Source organism: Rana temporaria, chromosome 2 (assembly GCF_905171775.1).
Source record: "Rana temporaria chromosome 2, aRanTem1.1, whole genome shotgun sequence".
Classification (NCBI taxonomy): domain Eukaryota; kingdom Metazoa; phylum Chordata; class Amphibia; order Anura; family Ranidae; genus Rana; species Rana temporaria.
Genome location: NC_053490.1, coordinates 81,354,529 through 81,374,373, shown reverse-complemented (window position 1 = coordinate 81,374,373; position 19,845 = coordinate 81,354,529). Strand labels below are relative to the sequence as shown.

At 43.2% G+C, this 19,845-nt stretch overlaps 1 protein-coding gene across 2 annotated transcripts in view; it reads left to right on the top strand.

Moving 5' to 3' along the window:
• B3GLCT (beta 3-glucosyltransferase) overlaps nucleotides 1–19,845 on the top strand; it is a 604,827-nt gene that overhangs the window by 3,200 nt on the left and 581,782 nt on the right. Inside the window, exon 2 of one of the 2 annotated variants that reach the window (XM_040340454.1) lies at nucleotides 7,820–7,822. The exons of the other annotated variant lie outside the window; for it this stretch is intronic. Within the exon in view, the coding sequence (XP_040196388.1) occupies nucleotides 7,820–7,822 (3 nt within the window). The remainder of the gene's footprint in view (nucleotides 1–7,819; nucleotides 7,823–19,845) is intronic. 2 annotated transcript variants of the gene reach the window in all.

Here is a 19,845-nt window from a genome sequence, read left to right as displayed (position 1 = left end):
GCTTCTTCTTTTTCTCTGCCCTCACTTCTTGTCCATACTTCTTTTTCTCTTCCTTGTCTGCGTTTTGTTTTTGTTCTTCTCCTTTGGCTGTGTTGCTTCTCCTTCTCTTTGCCTGTACTTCTTTTCCTTTTCTTCCTTGTGCGTGCTTCTTCTTCGCCTGTGCTTTTTCTCCTTCTCTTTGCCCAAGCTTCTTTTCCATTTCTTCCTTGTCCGTGGTTCTTCGCCTGTGCTTTATCTCCTTCTCTTTTCCCGCACTGCTTCTTCTTCTTCTCCTCTTTGCCTGCTCTTCTTCTCTTTTTCGTCTGCACTCTCCCTTATGGGCACACTCTTGCACCTTCCCACTCCTTTTTTTTTTTTTCTCTCTCTCTCTCTCTCTCTCGATCGAAATGTTGTTTTTGTTTGTGTTTCTGTTAGACCCCCATCATTGACTTTAGCTTTGGTTGGACAAGGTGCTTGCAGGGTGCACAGTTTCCACTGATCCTTGTTGTTCAGAGAGACAATATGGTGTTGAGAGATGGGACTGCTGCTTTGTATGTGGTCCCAGTCAGGGCCATCTTTAAGGCAGGTCAAAAGGGGCAGCTGCCCTGGGCCCTGTCATTGTTGTGGGGCTCAAAGCAGCTGCCTCATACTTGCCAACTATCCCAGTTTAAATTCCCTTGTTCCTTGAAGTTTTAGTCCTGTGCTGTGTCCTGATATCTCAGTGTGAAGTGCTGCTACTAATGTTGCCCAGCTTTGCCCTATTGTTGTGTACAGATGACTCACCTGTGTGCCCTGTGTTTACATCATTCGCCGTCATTCATATGTAAATAGTGGCTGCTGATGGCATCCATATGTAAATAAAGGCAGCGTTCATATGTTTATCATGCCCTTCTGCAGTGAGGAGCTGATGTGCTGTAACCTCTAGCAACCAATCAACAAGAAGAAATCATGTGTTGTAACCTCTAGCAACTAATCAGTGAGCTGTAATGTGTGCTGTAACCTCTAGAAACCAGTCAGTAAGTGGTATTGATATGCTGTAACCTCTGGCAACCAGTCGCTGTCTGATCTGATACAGTAAACAGATTTTAAGTCTAGCTGATATTTATTGTATGTCTCAGAGCAGGTGGAGAGTGAAATTGCATGGGGGGGGGCGCCCCAAGAAATTTTTTGCCCAGAGTCCAATCAATATTAAAGTGGAGGTTCACCCTAAAACATCTATATACCATTACATCCAGCATACTAACGACAGCTACAGTATGCTGGTATTTTTTTATTTTTTCGCTGTACATACGGTTTTATACTTTTTCTTTTCACACTTCCGCTGGGTATAGGCGTTCTTATGAAGAGGCGTAGATGATTGACGTGCGGATAAGGCGCGTCGCGCGTTCCGAAAATAGCCGGACTAGGACACGGCTCTATACGGCGCCTGCGCACAGACTAGGAGCCGTGTAGAGCTGACTGCGCAGGCGCCGTATATAGCCGAGTCCCAGTTCGGCTATTTTCAGAACGTGTGACGCGCCTTATCCGCACGTCAATCATATACGCCTCTTCATAGGAACGCCTATTCCCCGCGGGAGTGTGAAAAGAAAAAGAAGTATAAAACTGTATGTACAGCGAACAAAAAAAAATATACCAGCATACTGTAGCTGTCGTTAGTATGCTGGATGTAAAGGTGTATAAGTGTTTTAGGGTGAACCTCTGCTTTAAAGATGGCCCTGGTCCCAGTATGATAGTGCTATTTTCTGTACTGCGAACAGTAAAGGAAATTTTATTTGCAGAATTCCAGACAGAAGATTTCTATTGGAGACATATGGGTAGGTTGACGGCCCCCATACGTAAATGCTATAAAGTATGATTGGTATGATATCACTGTCAAGGAATTTACACTAGACTCTTGCCAAAGGTTTAAGGTGGTACAGTTTTCTCCTGATGGGGTTTCTTCTGCCTATACGTGTAGGGTTAAGCTCAGTGGATGGCCACACACAACTTCACATGTGGCTTGTGACAGTGGGGCCTCATGCACACTGGACATTTGGCAATTTCTCCTACACGTCTTTTTTCCTGACAGCAGGTTTTTGGTAGAAAATGTATTTGATGCTTATAAATGTGTTTTAGGACCATTAAGCGCTTGGATGTTAATTAATTTAATTGGCCAGGATTGGCACTCAAGTGCTAAACTTGCCTAGTGTTAACGCGCCACAAGCTTTTTTTTTTTTTAAATGCTGATGTTCATGGACTCGCTGGCAGTGTTTTTTTTTTTTTTCTTCTGCCTCTAAATGCCACTACTTCACAACCCCTTTTAAATGCCTAATGTGTACAAGCTAACATGCAGGGGCTTTTAGAGGCAGGAAAAAAAATGCCAGACACCCCTAACGGCCACATTAAAAACATCCAGTGTGCTATGTATGCATAAGTACCGTATGCCCTCCCTAAGGGGCTGTAATAAGCAATTTGACCATTGAAAGCTTTGGTTATTGCACACAGATATTTTACATCTTGCTGACTGTCCTATATGAGTATGTTCCCTTTATGTAGAGAATGAAGAGCGAACTGCTTATGCAATGTCTGTGCGTTCAGGCAAAGTTACAAAGAAGATTGCAGTGATGAGTTCAAGAATATACACATTTCTCTTAGCCTGTTATTCCCATTGAAACTTCTACCAATAGACAGCCTGGTCATCTTGCTAGTCCAGTGGCTTCAATACTTTCCAAGGCAAATAGAGAGGTCAGAAGCTGTGACCCCCCCACCACCACCCCATAGTTTGCCTTGTTTATCTATTCAACCTTTGGGGATGATTTTGGCGGCAGTGGAGTGTGATTGAAAATTGCCTGTTCGGTGTTCACTAATGTACCTCTGGAGTGCTGGTGAAGACAGAACACAATTTTAACCTATAAGATATCTGTAATTGTTTTATTCTAAAATGCAATTATACACTGAAAAAATTTATTTGAAAAAAACCTACTTCTTGCCTTTGGCTGATAAAAACCCATTTGCTTGGATGTTTCCCCATGCGCTCATTGAGGTTAGATTGTATTATTATATAATGGTCTGCGCACATGTATCATCTGTTCTTGCTCATTCTAGGAGGTGACATCTTCTAATGCTGACATTCCTACAAGACAATCCATCAATATTGTTCATTAACATGCCGCATTCCATAGTGATCCTCTTAATGTGCTCCTTTTTATTTTCATTTATATAGGGATCTAGGCATTGAATAGATGTATGATTTTATAGGGGGGCATATGAATATCCATGCAGTTATGAAATTAGAGTGTTTAAAGCAACCCTGTTGCTACACAAATATTACTCAGGGAGAGGGCATAGCTGTAAAACCCTCTCGCTGCTTGTGATGCTCTGACCCTGAGAAATGGTCCCCTCAAGTTTAACAGGAAACCAACACATCCATGAGTGCCGAATGCCCCACACAACCCTGGTGCGCACAACCCCCCCCCCCCCGATATGTATGTCAGACCCGCATAGCAGGTGCTGCCGAGTAGAGGGGAGGGAAGGGAGCTAGCCGCTCTCCTCTCCCTTCTTCTTGTTGACCCGGAAGTGACGTGTAACTTCACTTCCTGTCCCTGTTGATAGTTTTCCCTGCCATCAAGGCCAGGAAAGATTGTAATGCATTATGATGTGCATTACATTACATTCAGTGGAGCACAGGGAGAGACATGCAAAGTCTTTTAGACCCTGGCTGTCTTTATTAAAGAGAACCTGACACCAAAAACATCATCACATAGGGGTTTGGGGTTAGGGTTTCCCCTTGAATAACAAGGCTAGGACTCGGGGATTGGAATAGGGGCCTCCCCCAGAGGTCAGTGGTCAAGAGGCGTGGCTGACTCCCCCCACCAAAGTGTACCGCCTACCCCAACTAAGTTGGGGAATGAATAAGTTGGGGAAGGCGCTTGGAGTTAGGTTTGGATTTAGGGTTTCCCCTTGAAGAACAAGTCTAGGACTCAGGAATTGGAATAGGGACCCCCCAGGGTCAAAGATCAGAAGGCAGGTCCCAGGAGGTCAATGGTCAAGAGGTGTGGCTGACACACCCTCACCAAAGTGTACTGCCTACCCTACCTAATTTGGGGAAAGCCGGTCCCACCCATCCCCCCACATAAACATGCGTACAAACGTAAACACGCGCAGCAGGGCCGCCTACATATGAAAAGTTTGATTACGATACGCGTTGCATATCGCTGCGCATGCCGGGAAGAGAGCAACTATTCTAGCACCAGACCTAGAGCTGCACAATTCTGGCTAAAATGAAAATCATAATTTTTTTGCTTGGAACATAGATCACGATTCTCGTGGCGTAAGATCATCTTTCACATTAAAAGAGAAAAAATTTGGCTAACTTTACTGTTTTTTTTTTATTTTTAATTATTCATTGAAGTGTATTTTCCCCCAAAAAATTGCATTCGAAAGACCGCTGGGCAGATACAGTACAACATAAAATATTGCAGCAATTGCCATTTTATTCCCTAGGTTCTGCTAAAATATATATAATGTTTGGGGTTTCCAAATAATTTTCTAGCAAAAAATATTGATTTTAACTTAAGAAGCAAGTGTCGGAAAAAGATTTTGGCTTTAAGTGGCTTAACTTCCTGCATTTACACACAATTTGCTCTTAGAAGGAAGTTAGTTACAATGTTTCATGTTGTTACAAACTTGGCAGACTGTCTTTACACAAAGAAGTGTATCCCTTTTTGATCTAAAAAGGAAGCATTAGTTACAATGTTTTCTGTTAAGAACTTGGCCGACTGCCCGGATATTTTCTTTTGACAGCTGAGTGAGCAGATAGTCTCTCCACTTGTTATATGAAAGAATCAGCAAACCCTGCATTGGAGATCATCAGGGGGGTTGAATCGAGATCGGCAATCACTACCCATCGCTTCTGTGTTCTTTCATCACTAACACATAGTAAACTGTGTTTACTATGTGTTAGTTTGTGAATGAAACATAGTACATCCTAGACTCCTAGCCATTCATATACAGTACCGATCAGACTGCAGAGAAAGACTGCATGTGTAGAGTGACTCCCAAGGTTCTGTACTATCAGCAGATGGATTGGGGACTGTGGAAGAAGGAGGATCAGAGAAGACAGAATCAAACAGCCTTTTTACACAATGCAGAGGATTAACCCCTTAGGTTCCGCAGTGAGTATAACAATCATGCTTTACTGCATATACAGACTAATTTTACTGTTGTGGGTTTAGTAACACTTCAAGGTTCATGGGAGTTTTGCCATCCTTCCTGGGTATGACTGCAAAATAAAAATGTACCCCAGAATGCAGAAAAGGACAGTGTGTATGATAGACAAAGCCACAAAAAAAATTCAAAGAGATACTAGCTCAACTCCAAGGTCAAGGTACATCTGTGTCTGATCGCATCATCCATCACTTTTTGAGCATCAGTGGGCTCAAAGGAAGAAGACCCTGGAGACTTCAATGTCAAAAGGAAAACATAAAAAAGCCAGTTTGGATTTTGCAAAAAAGCATATTGAGAAGCCACAATTCTTCTGGGAGAATGTCCTTTAGACAGATGAGACAAAACTAAAGCTTTGTTGGCAAGTCAGCTGTAAGTGCACAGACAAAACAAATTAATCTTTCTAAGAAAAGAACGCTGTACCTACTGTGAAACATAGAGGAGGCTCAGTTATGTTTTGGAGCCGCTTTGCTGTGTGTTGGCACAGGGTGCCTTGAATCTGTGCAGGGCACAATGACATGTCAAGACTATCGGGAAATTCTGGAATGAAACATACTGGCCAGTGTTACAAAGCTGTGGAAAGAACTTAAACAGGCAGTGTGGAGAAGGCATCTTTCAATCCTGGGACAGCTGGAGCAATTTTCTCATGATTTGGGGACCAAACTACCTATTGGCAGGTACAGAAGACTCCTTAAGGCTGGGTTCACACTACTACACTACTTTCATCCTACTTTGCTCTGTGCTCAATGTTTCCCTATGAGAGCGTCTTGTAGCGTCCTACACAAGTCGGTCCGACTTTGAAAATGCTCCCTGTACTACTTTTGGTCCTACATTGATCCTACTTCAGGCCCATTGAATATCATTGAAGTCGGACCAAAGTAGTATCCTGTTCATGAAAGTAGGATGGATGTAGGACCAATGTAGGATAAATGTAGCAGAGCAAAGTAGGATGAAAGTAGTGTAGTAGTGTGAACCCAGCCTCAGGCTGGGTTCACACTGGCACAACAAACACGTCAACATTGGGAGTGAAAATAAATGTTTCCCTATGGTCTAACACAAGTCGGTCCGTCTTTGAAAATGCTCCCTGAACTACTTTGATCCAAGGTGAAAGGGTAGGTGGGGAATTTTTTTAAAAAGAAATGGCCCTCCCACTCAAAAAATAAAACAGTCTGATTTTGGCTTTTATTTTTGCAGAGGGTTGAGGCAGAGACTAATGCCGCGTACACACGATCATTTTTCAGCATGACTGAAAACCATCGTTTTTCAGCATGTCTAAAAAAACGACGTTTTCCCAACTTCATCATTAAAACGATGTTGCCTACACACCATCGTTTTTTTAAAAAATGATCTAGCAAAGCGTGGTGATGTATGACGGCACTTTAAAGGGGAAGTTCCATTTGCCTTGGGGCTGCTTTAGCTGATTCCGTGTTGGTAAAAGACGATTCGCGCTTTTTTTGTCTGTTAGTGTGATGAATGTGCTTACTCCATTATGAATGGTAGTTTTACCAAAACAAGCGCTCCCGTCTCATAACTTGCTTCTGAGCATGTGCGGGTTTTTTACGTCGTTTTAGCCCCCACGATAATTTTTTACAACACGAAAAACGACATGGTTTAAAATGACGTTAAAAAATGCAGCATGTTTGAAAAAAAAATTCTTGTCGTTTTTCAGAACCTGATCATTTTAAATGACGTTTTTTAAAAACGTTTTTTTCATGCTGAAAAATGATCGTGTGTACGCGGCATCAGGCCTCATGCACACTGAACATTTGGCAATCTCTCCTGTAACTTAAATTTTTTATTTTTTTTATGGTGTTTGCTGTGCTGAACCATTTAAAAGCTTAAAGCGGGGGTTCACCCTATCATCGAGACAGGCATTGTAGCGCGAGCTACAGTATGCCTGTCCCGAATTTTTTACCCCCGTACTCACCTTGTACGCGTAGATCGAAGATACCGGGGAATGGGCGTGCCTATGGAGACGGAGGATGAGTGACGGCCGGCTCTGGCGCGTCACGCTTCTCCCGAAATAGCCGAAATAGGCTTGGCTCTTCACGACGCCTGCGCATAGCCTGTGCGCAGGCGCCGTGAAGAGCCGAGACCTACTCCGGCTGTCTTCGGGGAGAGTGACGTGCCAGGGCCGGCCGTCAATCATCCTCCCTCTCCATAGGCACGCCCATTCCCCGCGGGAGCCGAAATCTACGATCTCCGATTACAAGGTGAGTCCGGGGTTAAAAAAATCGGGACAGGCATACTGTAGCTCGCGCTGCAATGCCTGTCTCGATGGTAAAATCAAGCCAGTGAGGGTGAACTACCGCTTTAACCACCTTTATCAGTAAGGAACGTCTTTAAAAATTTAATTGTAAAATCTTTTCTACATATGCAACCGATTTTCCCTTTTGTCCTTTTTGTACAGTGCCTAGAATGAAAGGTTAAAGTGGAGTTCCACCCATAAATATAACATTACATCAGTAGTTTTAAAAAAATGTCATTAGTCCTTTACGAAAAAACATTTTTTTTTTAGATGCCTTCAAAGTGTTGTTGCTAGGCAGAATAGTTAATCTTCCTGCACCTAGGTGCTTAATGCTTCCTAACCTACACCGCACAGACTCCTGGGAATGTAGTGGGTGTAACTTTCCAGGAGTCTGTGCACTCCCCAGTCTCAAAGAATCATGTGACTTTGACAGCACAGGTGCTGAAACCTGATCTGACACTGCTTGTGCAGCACTGAGCATGTGCAAGGCTGAAATCCAGAAGTCATACAGTCTGGCTTCATGATGCCCACACTTAAGATGGCCCCAGTCAATTTCTATTTTATAAAGTGTCTAAATGCTGTAACAACCTAACAAAACGGACCTTAGTTTACAGACTAACTTTACTAGAATACATTAAGCTTGTGTATTACAGGGGTATTTATATTTAAAAAGTGAAATTGTGGCCGGAACTCCGCTTTAATGTGCAAACCCTTTTATACCGTTGAATATATTTAGACTTTAATCCATGGGTGCTCAACCTGTGGTCCTCCAGGTGTGGCAGAACTATAAGTCCCATCATGCCTCTGCCTTTGGGAGTCATGCTTGTAACTGTCAGCAACAGTTGGGCACCCTTGCTTTAATCCAGTGTTTCTCAATTCCAGTCCTCAGGCCCCCCCAACAGGTCAGGTTTTCAGGATTTCCATTATTTTGCACAGGTGATTTGATCAGTTTCACTGCCTTAGTAATCACCACAGCCTTTTCATCTGAGGGAAATCCTGAAAACCTGACCTGTTGGGGGGGCCTGAGGACTGGAATTGAGAAACACTGCTTTAATCCAAACTCTGGATTCAGCTCCTCCCCTTCTATTCTTCTGGCCCCATCCGCTTGCAGCACCCCTGGTTTAATTACAAAAAAATAAATAAAAATGTGTATTTCTTTTTTTTCCAGATGCCTTTTGGTTGAGTTCAGTGGCATAGCAGGTTTCCTTCACCTTCTTCTGGTGGTTTTAGGAAATTAAATGCTGGTATCTTGTGGCGCAAATGTGATCAGATATTTGTGGATCTCTATGGAGAAGACCAGACTAAAAACAAAGTGAAAATACATGTGATTTATTAGGGAAATGGCACTAGTGGCACACAATCCAAACACAACAATCAATATTCAAGTGTGCTGCCCATTGAGGGCGCAATGCGCATGTGCTGGTGACGTTACCAAGTGCTACACATTAGAGTATCTTCCAAAATGTGCACATTTAACAGATATTTACTGTACCTACAGATAAGCCAGATAAGTTTACTACCAATTTAATCTGAATGATCTTGAGGTTTGTAAACTTACTTTGTGAAGAACCCCCACACACTTACTACTAGGGTTGTCCCGATACCGATACTAGTATCGGTATCGGGACCGATTCAGAGTATTTGCGGGAGTACTCGTACTCCCGCAAATACCCCCGATACCGAAATAGAATACGACCCCCCCCCGCATCCCGCCGCTGCGCCGCATCCCCGCTTGGTTAATACGGGCGGAGAACGTTACAGCTTTCATTTGAATAGCTGTAGTGTTTCCCGCTGCGCCGCGTATAGACACTCCCCCTTGCTCGGGTGAACTGTCCAATCCCGAGCAAGGGGGAGTGTCTATACGCAGCGCAGCGCGAAAGACTACAGCTATTCAAATGAAAGCTGTAATGTTTCCCGCCTGTATTAACCAAGCGGCAGCATGTACGGTAAGGGGGACATGGCTGCATATGGGGGGGGGGGACATGGCTGCATATGGGGGGGGGGACATGGCTGGATATGGGGGGGGGGGACATGGCTGGATATATGGGGGGGACATGGCTGCATTTGGGGACACATTTAAAAAAAAGTATCGGTACTTGTACTCGGTCCTAAAAAAGTGGTATCCGGACAACCCTACTTACTACTTTGAATTCTGCGAAACATATTCACTATACCCTGTCAACAGGCATTGCTGTATCACGTTTTACAGAACCTGCCTTCTGACCTACAGAGGTGCTGACAGGAGGCGTTTTAGGAGGTAGAGTCAATACAGGAATCACAGTTTGTAGGCAGCATGGTACCATGGGATATGTAATCCTTTAAAAATTGAAAGTAAACATCAGGGGAGAAGCTGCAAAGCATGCAGGGAATCCAGAAAGTTGTGAAAAGAGATTGCCAGCAGACAGGCAGCACTCAACAGGAAGGGAGATTTTTTTTTTTTTTTAAGTAAGTTTTAATTGTATTTTCAGAATTTAACTATTGTTTGCATTGCTATTTACAATGCTAATGTTATAAAAATGAAAGTGTAGGCAGTGACCATAGATCTCCGTTGTCACATTTTTTATAAAGAACTGGGTCAGATACCTATCCCTGTGGTAGTACACCATTGTGGTTTTTAGTGCATTTTGAGGATGTTCTTTTTTCACAACTTCCTTTTTTGCTTCTGTATTCTAATAATTTTTTCATGTGCAATCGTCTATCCCTTATCCTCGCATCCTTGACTTCCTACCAGGCTATTATGGGAAACGGTATCAAATGCTTTAGCAAAATCCAGATATATTACATCAATAACGTTTCTGAAATACAGATTTATGCTTATCTCCTTATAAAAACTGATGAATCTTCGACGTGACCTACCTTTCATAAACCCATGCTGATTCTCTGCTATTCTTCACTACTATACTATTTTGTATGTTCTGCCTCAGAATACTTTAAATGATTTTCACACATTTCAAGTCAGGCTTGAAATGTGTATATGTATAGGGTGTGCAAAGGTGTCTTTTTTTTTTTTTGCCACCCAAGAGACCGGTGCCCTTCTGCCCGTTATTTCTATGAAAATGTAACCGGAAGCTTGTGTGTGTGTGTGTGTGTGTGTGTGTGTATACAGGCACAAACCAATTTTTACCCCAAACCTTCTACAGCATGTTCGTGTTTATTTTTCTGTTACCTGTCCTAGTGAGAAACGGTGTAATCCTGTCATAGCCATCTTTCAAAGGCAGTAGCTGGGTGGAAGGATCATCAGCAGGGTGCCCTAGGTCAGTGGTTCTCAACCTTAGTCCTAAACTTCCCCAACAGGCCCTGTATGCAGGTTTTCCTTTATTTTACACAGGTGCTTTAAATCAGAGTTAATGACTTGGTATTTTAGACAGCTATTTTATCTAAGAGAAATTCCCAAAACATGGCCTGTTGGGTGTACTTGAGGACTGTGGTTGAGAACCACTGCCCTAGGTCATTTGACTTGCTTCAAAACATGGCTTCGGACACGCTTTAAGGCTCTCTGAACGCCAGTCAAAAACCCGGTTACTAAATAGAATGGTTAGCTTACAGTCCTGTTTACACTTTGCATTTGCTTTGGCTTTGGCTTTGCTTCAAAAATTATACCCCATTTTACTTTAGTGGTGCTTCAAAGTGTCTTCAAAGCCTCCATAGAAGTCTATGGCAAAGCTTGCTTGAAGCTTCGCTTTGGAGAAATTGGAGGCATAAGATATGGCAGGTTGGGGTGGTACAGTGGCAGGCTAGGGCTGCATGTAGTGACAATGTGCTCAGTAACTTACTGCTTTGCTGGTAATAAAGACGCCCATGGCTGCTGTGTTCTCTCCTCTGTCTCCTCCTCCTAACCATATCCGCCCCTTGCTGTATAGAGCGATATCCCCCCCTTTGAGAAAAGCATCCGTCCCTTGCTGTATAGAGCTCGCGGCGAGTATACCCAGCCCCGAGCCACGGGAGCGAGCGCCGTGTTGATTGCGCATTCTCCGTCTACAGCTGTTCAGCCTCTGAGATTTCTGTCGGCTCCAATTGCGCTGTGCCTGCGAAGTTGAGGCTGGACCCTATTCGATAGGGGAACCATCTCAATAAAACACAGGCACCACGTCATTGCAACAAAGTCTGGACCCGCCAGGTGCCTGGACTGATGCCCATCTCAGCCTTTCAGCGAGCCACTGAGAGCCTGAGATGGCTGTTCCCTGCCCCTCCACAGCTCCCCGCTCTAGTGAGCAGAGCAGGAGAGCTGATTGACAGTCGGCAGATCTCTGCTCAGGTAACCATGAGAACCGAGCCATCAGCCATGATCGATCGGTTCTCAGCGTAGAGGTGCCTAGGGACAGATGCATCATCCACCTAGGTAAGTATAAACCTGCAAAAAAACAACATACTTCTCTTATAACAGCATTCTAAATTCTCCCATTGAGGTACAGCGTAGGGCAGGTAGGATACAACTTTGCTAAAGTGTATCCGATACACTTTAGCAAAGTTGTTGTTTCCCTTTAGAACTGAGGATTATAACCATGCAGGTAATTCATTAGACATGATTGAGTTGATCCTGAATTCTAGAACCTATCATGTTACCCTCCCGTGAGGATGACGGTGTTAGTTTTGCAGAAAACTGCTACAGTCTGCCTATTTTTAGTAGTTGTATGTAGCCATTCTTTATCAAATCTACATTTTATACATGTTGTAAATTGTTTTAGAGTATTGCATGAACACATTATTGTACATTTTTGATCGGAATGGGAATGTACTGAAGAACTGGTTAAACTGGATATTGCTGCATATTTATCCCTCACAAGACTGTTTTAACTTTTGTACATTTGCTGTTGTCGGCTTATAAATAGTAGAACAATGAAGTGGAAGCTGCTATTTGTAGGCCCTAATTTTTATCTTGAAGGACTGTCTAGTACTTTGAGTATTTGGGTGAACATTGAAAGCTATTTTCTATAACAAGAATGTGTGCTCATGACAAATGGGGGATCCATCCTAGATCTCACACACACACACACACACTGTATATATGAAAAATACACCCTGCTATCAACTAGCTTATATGTAGAGGTAGATTGCTGTGGTAATTATATACCTTGTTTTTAAGAGACTGTCATGTCATACTGGGGAGGGAAGGCAAGCTGCTGTAGGTGTGAAGTGCCGGTGCTTAGGAAGGTTTGAGAGGCTGCTAAAAGTCTCTCGAAGGTAGAAAGGTACACCTCCCCTTCCAGATTGTCTCGATCTTCTGTATATTTTACTAATCTTTATATCATTTGCCTACTAGCTTACAACCTCAAAATAACATGGAGGAATATATTTCTCAGGTATTTCTCAATTGACAGAACAGATTTGAGAAGAGTTTGACATTGCAATAACTTTAGAGGAATCGCAAGAGGACATCAGGACATCCAAACCCGGGAAAGCTCAGGGTCCGGATGGCTTTACACCTAAAGGGTCACTACAGGAAAACATTTTTTTTGCTGAAATGACTGTTTACAGGGTATAGAGACATAAAAGTTAACTGATTCCTTTTAAAAATGATTACAAATAGATAAAAATCAATCATATAATGTGCCTGCAGGTTAATTTCACTTTTAAACTGGTTTCATGTTCCTGTGAACTAGAGAGACACACAGAACAAAAACAAACAAATCCACGGCAGTGTTTTGTTTTTAAAATGAATCTGATTGGTTCTGTTAAGTTTTAGACACACAGTAATGACAGCTTAGACCACAGTGAAAAGCTCCCAGTACTGTGGTTATAAGGAGCCAGACAAGCAGGAAGTGTGGAGATCACAGCAGAATTACAGCTACTTCAAAGCAAAAACGAACAATAAGGACATGAAACCAGTACTGCAGTAAGGTAAAGGAAGCTATTTAGCTAAAAAAAAAATTCCTTTAGTGATCCTTTAAATACTACCAGACATTTTTCCCTCAGTTAGTTAAGCAGATGGTACAAACATTTTAATGCAATGGGACAGGATTTACTCCAGAAACCCTGAAAGCACATATCACCGTTATTCCGAAGGAGGATAAGGACCCATCAGTATGTGGCAGCTATCGCCCCATCTCATTATTGAATGTAGATCTTAGTCGACTCGGTTTCCATTTTAGCGGCCCCTTGGTCGGATCATGATCCTGTTTTGACAGTATGTCACTCTCTTCTTAGCAAACCGCAATTTGCCCCATGGGTCATGAACGACTCTCTCCTATCTTTTAAAGCAATTCTTAAAGATATTCAAGAAGCTTCTAAGGACTATTTTAATCTCAACACGGGAACTGTCTCTTCCCCAGTGACGTTGTGGGAAGCGTATAAGGTGGTCCTCCGGGGCCATGTGATTCGAATAGCGTCGCACCGTAAGAGAGAGCGTATTCAAGCTCGTTGTGCTCTGGAGCAACGATTGGAGGTCTTGTCTACGGCCTTCAAGCAGGCTCCTTCCCCGGCGAATCGCAGGCTTTTGGATGCGGCCCGTACGGACTTGGATCTGTGCTTAACTGACGAAGCCGAACGCACTTTACGTTGGGCTCGCCAAAAGTGGTACACCAAGGCGAATAAACCTAACGCGATGCTGGCTAATAGACTCCGAACCTTCGCCCCTAAATTTACTCCCATACGCCTGCGTACCCGCCACAACGTTCTCACGGGTAATCCACAACGGATATTAGATGAATTCCGCCACCGTCTTGCGAAGCTTTACTCCCCCCCCTACTCACTCATCTACTCAAGGTCTAGACACCTTCTTGTCTAGCTTATCCTTACCTTCTCTATCAGACACACATAAGTCTTTGATGGACCGTGATATCCAGGTCCAGGAAGTTCTTCAATGTATTAAGGACTTGAAGATTGGCAAGAGACCGGGCCCGGATGGCTTCACGGCCTTGTATTATCGGAAGCTAGCGGACGTCCTGGCCCCACATTTGGCGGCCATGTTCAACTCCATAACGAAGGGCCAGTCGTTCACGCCTGATTTGCTGACCGCTAACATTGTAATGATCCCGAAGCCGGATAGGGACCATTCCTCTTGGGCTAATTTCAGGCCAATCTCATTAATAAATATTGATATGAAAATCTTGACTAAGATATTGGCCACTCGCCTGAATTCTTTTCTCCCACGCCTAATAAAGAAAGATCAGGTGGGATTTGTCCCTCATCGACAAGCGGGAGATGCGATTAGACGGCTTCTTCAAATTCAACATATTGTCCATGCCAGGTCCCTGGAAACAATGTTTTTGTCCCTCGATGTCAATAAGGCCTTTGACACATTGTCTTGGCCTTATTTGACACAAGTCCTTAGCCATTATGGCTTTGGTGCTTCTTTTCTGAGCTGGATTTCAGCTATCTATGACTCCCCCCAAGCTAAAGTTCGGTACTATGGTTTTGAGTCGTCCACCTTCCCTATTAGGAGGGGGACGCGGCAGGGCTGCCCGCTTTCCCCGCTCCTGTTCGTCCTGGCTCTTGAGCCTCTGGCCGAGGCCGTTCGATCCCATCCGGACGTGTCAGGGGTGGAGGTGGCGGGTACCTCGCACAAATTGTCATTATTTGCTGATGACATTCTGTTGACCATCACCAAACCCAGAATTTCTCTCCCCAATTTGTTGTCACTTTTGGATTCTTTCGCCTTGCTCTCCGGCTTGGCTGTCAACCAGGCAAAGTCGAAGGCAATGTCTATCAATATTTGCCCCTCGGATTTAGATTCTTTACAGTCTGCGTTCCCTTTTCAGTGGTTGACCTCATTACCCTATTTAGGGATTAAGCTTACCCCGAAGTATTCCGAACTCTACCGAGCCAACTTTCCTTCTTTGTTTGGCAAACTGACAGCTATGCTCACCTCTTGGTTCGGGAGGGTGGCGACGGTACGTATGACCTATCTTCCGAAATTGCTTTATTTTTTTCGGGTTTTACCTGTTCAGGTACCCTCTCACATCCTTAGAATTCACCAACGTAAAATTATGCAGTTTATCTGGGGCCCCAAAAGGCCCAGGATTAAGAGGCAAGTGCTTTTTGCACGCAGAATTAATGGCGGCCTCTCGGTTCCTAATTTGCATGCCTACTATACTGCGGCGGGTATCGCTCCGCTGTCTCGCCTTCATGAGAAACAGCAAATGCCACTGTGGGCTACTTTTGACTTGGTGGATTCTAACCCAACACCTTTAGCCTCTCTTCCATGGCTCCCTCGTGCGCATCGCCCGTCCTCTATAGGTCCTTGTCTGGCCCATTCCCTTAGGTTGTGGGACGCGGTTAAATATTCTGCGGGTTTGATCTCCCCCCATTTGCCGTTACTTCGTCTCCTTCATAACCCGTTATTTCCACCAGGTCGGGACAACCCCTTACAGTTTGCATGGTGGACTGAACATGGCTTTGTAGACGTTCATTCTATGCTCTCCCCAACCAAGATTATTTCGTATTCACTTTTACGTTCCTCCCACGATATTCCCCTCAGGGAACACTATAGTTACTTGCAACTTCGACATTTCCTCCAGAGCCTGATAAGATCACAACCTACCCCCTATACTATGACCCCCTTTGAAAGCTTATGTAGATCACGCCCCCATTCCCCGGGACTCATATCTCTCATCTATACAGCGATTATCAACTCTAGGAGACCGCCCTTGAGACCTTACCACCTTCAGTGGGAGGCTGAACTTGGGAGGCAACTCGATCCGGAAGATTGGCAGGCTATGACTGTGGCATTGTCTAAATGCTCTACCAATGTTCTCTTTCAGGAGAACGCTTATAAAGTGTTCTATAGGTGGTACTATACCCCGGCCAGACTGGCGAGTTTTATACCTTCTTATTCTCCCTTGTGTTTCCGTGGATGCTCTCAGGAGGGTACCATGGCACACATCTGGTGGACCTGTCCCAGGGTATGCAGATTGTGGGTTAGAGTCTATGCGTTGCTCCGCAACCTCTTTGATTCCAACCTAAAGAAGGACCCTTTTGAGGCCCTTTTATGGAAACCGATCACGGAGCTTCTCCACCCTGAACGCCAACTGGCGGCGCATGTTTTTACTGCAACTAAATTGATCATTGCAAGGGCCTGGAAGACCCCGGTTCTCAGTTTCGAAGCAGTTAAAAACTGCATTAATGATATTATGGTTAATGAGAAACTCACTGCTGTGTTAGCAGATACCCATGATAAATTTCTCAGGGTATGGCAACCCTGGGTGGCCAATAACCACCCTTCACGATTTAACCCAACACTACTTTCTCTTTGATAGGTCTCTGTTCCCCCCGCCCCGTGGACCCCCCCTTCTCTCTTTCTTTCTATTTTTCTTTCTTTCTTTTTTTTCTATTTTCTTTTCTCCATTTCTTTTCCTCTTTCTCTTTATTGCCATTTGCTCATACTCCTTATCTAGTTGACTCTCTCTTTCTTTTCATCTTCCCTTTCTTTGTGGCTTGGGCCCTCAGGCTTGGTCCTGTCGGTCCTGGACACGGGATGCATTATTCCTTTTATATTTGAAAAAAACAGATGTCCTCTGCTATCTGCCTGCTTGAATTTTAAGTTTTTTTTTTTTTTTTATTATTTTCTTTATTTTTTATTTTATGTATTATCTTAATTTTTTTATTTTTAATTTTCTCTTTGTAATGTTGCGCATTGTATAGCAACTTTGCTTTCAAGTTCTATATTTACTCCGGCGTGTTAGCCGGTATGTTACCTAAGCCAACATTAGGTTAATTTAGCAGGCCATCTGTCTGGAGAACATTATATTGCCGGTCTTCTGGATTCACTTTGGATTCCTAGAAGCCAGATTACTCTCAGGTTTACGGACTATCTGTTCTGATGTCTGATAGTTTATGGTGTGTCCACCACTGTTTTTTTTTCTTTCCTTTGTATTCTTTTCTGTTTATTGATGTACCTTTTCAATAAAACTCTTTGTACAAGAATGTAGATCTTAAAGGATCACTAAAGGAATTTTTTTTTTTTTAGCTAAATAGCTTCCTTTACCTTACTGCAGTCCTTGTTTCATGTCCTCATTGTTCGTTTTTGCTTTGAAGTAGCTGTAATTCTGCTCTAATCTCCACACCTCCTGCTTGTCTGACTCCTTATGAAAAATCTCATGGCAGCTTTTGACTGTGGTCCAAGCTGTGTGTATAAAACTCCTCAGAACCAATCAGATTCATTTTAAAAACAAAACACTGCCCTGGATTTGTTTTGTTTTTGTTCTGTGGGTCTCTTACTTCACAGAAACATGAAACCAGTTTAAAAACGAAAGTGAAACTGCAGGCACATTATATGATTGAATGTAATCTATTTTTAATAATTTTAAAAGGAATCAGTTAACGTTTATGTCTCTATACCCTGTAAACAGTCATTTCAGCACATTTTTTTTTTTTCCTTTAGTGACCCTTTAAGTTATTTACAAAAATATTAGCCACACGGATACAACCACATTTGACTGCATTAGTACACCACGACCAAGTAGGCTTCATCCCAACGAGGTAGGCTCATGATAATACCATTAAAATTTTGAATCTAGTCCACTTAGCCGGTCATTCTAAAAAAAAACACTGTGTTCCTGGGAACGGATGCCGAAAAGGCATTCGACCCGGTCAATTGGTCTTTTATGTTCCCGGTGTAAGGGAGAGGATGGTAGGGTGGATCTCAAGCATATATACAAGGCCGGAGGCACAAAAAAAAGCAAATGGAGTTCTATCTGAACCTTTTTCTATCTCTAACAGGAAACCCACCAAGGGTGCCCTTTATCACCACTCCTTTTTGCTATCAACTTAGAGCCATTTCTTTTGTAAGGTCAGGCAAAACCTGGATATTAGAGGGTTAATAACCAGAGATTTACACCATAAAGTATCTGCATATGCGGATGATCTTTTTTTTCTGCCTTACTAAACCTGTTATATCTATGCCGAACCTATTAAGAGAATTGGACCAATATGGTGCACTGTCCAATTTAAAAATTAATATGTCCAAGTTAGTGGCAATGGGTGTATCTATGACTACGACTCAAATTAACTTCTTAAAAATTAATTTTAAGTTTTTAGATGGACCTCTACAGGCATCAAATACCTGGGCACGTTGATTCCACCTAAATTGGACCAAACCTTTGAGTGGAATTTTAGACCTCTACTGAGTAGAGTGAAAGTCTTACTTTCTAAATGGCATCAGGGCCCTTTCTCTTGGTTCGGTAGATGTAACATAGGAAAATTTAGGGAATATTGACATTTTTATTATCTCTTTCAAACTCTATCCATTCATTTACCCCTATAATTCTTTAAACAGACTAATAAGATAACTGAATTTGTTTGGGTCCATAAAAGGCCCAGAATTCAACGCCGTCTAATGACAATGCCTAAACAATATGGGGGGGGGGGTAGCGGTACCAGATATACAGAAATATTATTAGGCGGCTCATATGGCGCGACTAGTAGACTGGTGTAGGCATGCAAGCGCTAAAATATGGCCAAAGATCTAGCAATCGCAGTGTGAGGTTCAATTGCGTTGGGCGGTCTGCTGCTTTGGAGACCTGAGTTCCGCTCTCAAAAAGCACCCAACCTCGGGCCCTACCCTGTGTACTTCCTCGCAAATATGTTCCACCACTTTATTATCATTTGTCACCTCCCCCTTGTACCCTATTGTAGGGAATGGGATAACGTGCACTGCAGAGGAAGTGTAGCAAATCCTTATATATGGAAAATAGTCTGGCTACTAATCATGAGTGGCAATAATAAAGAATGATACTGGTATACCATACAAATAAATATCTTCAAAATAGACGTGCTACAATGCAGCCAAAGCTAGCTGAAAAAATGTGAAGCAATACAGAGTGACAGTGCTGGTGTCATATAGTGAAATAAGTAATAACAAACGTACTAATACACAATAAGGTGTACAGCGTGCAAAGCACACCAGTGACTGTAATAAACTAGGTTAAATGTCCATGCAGCAGATAACTATACACATAGCAGCAGGCAAAATCCAAAATAAAAGTGCTGGTGTAGATGCCAAAGTGACGTGAAAAAAGGGGTTGATTTCCGGTGTTTTCTTCAGAGTAAGTGAGGATGTCCCCTTACCTTACTGCTGTAACAGCATAAAAACCCAGGTACACTTTTCTGGTCGTATCCACATAGGGTGTCATCAAAATGGACCCTATGCACTACCCCTTTATTCTCCATTTGTTCCTGGTTTGATACACTATTTAGTGAAGCAGCTGTACCCCTTCCCTTTCCCCTCCCCCCCACTCTTGTGGTAAGCGCAGTAATACCCACCCCATCACTATTGTAGGGAACCCTTGTTTCCCTCCGGACAGATTCCAACAAACATTGACACCCTTAGAACAACTATGCGAGGGGACGGGGCCTTGCTCTCACTTAATCCCGCAAATGTATGCACTACTGGTTCCCCCCAAGTGGATTATGTCCCTCCATATATAAGGAAGTGGGAAATGACATTAGACAGCACGTTCACCCAGGCACAACATAGGCAG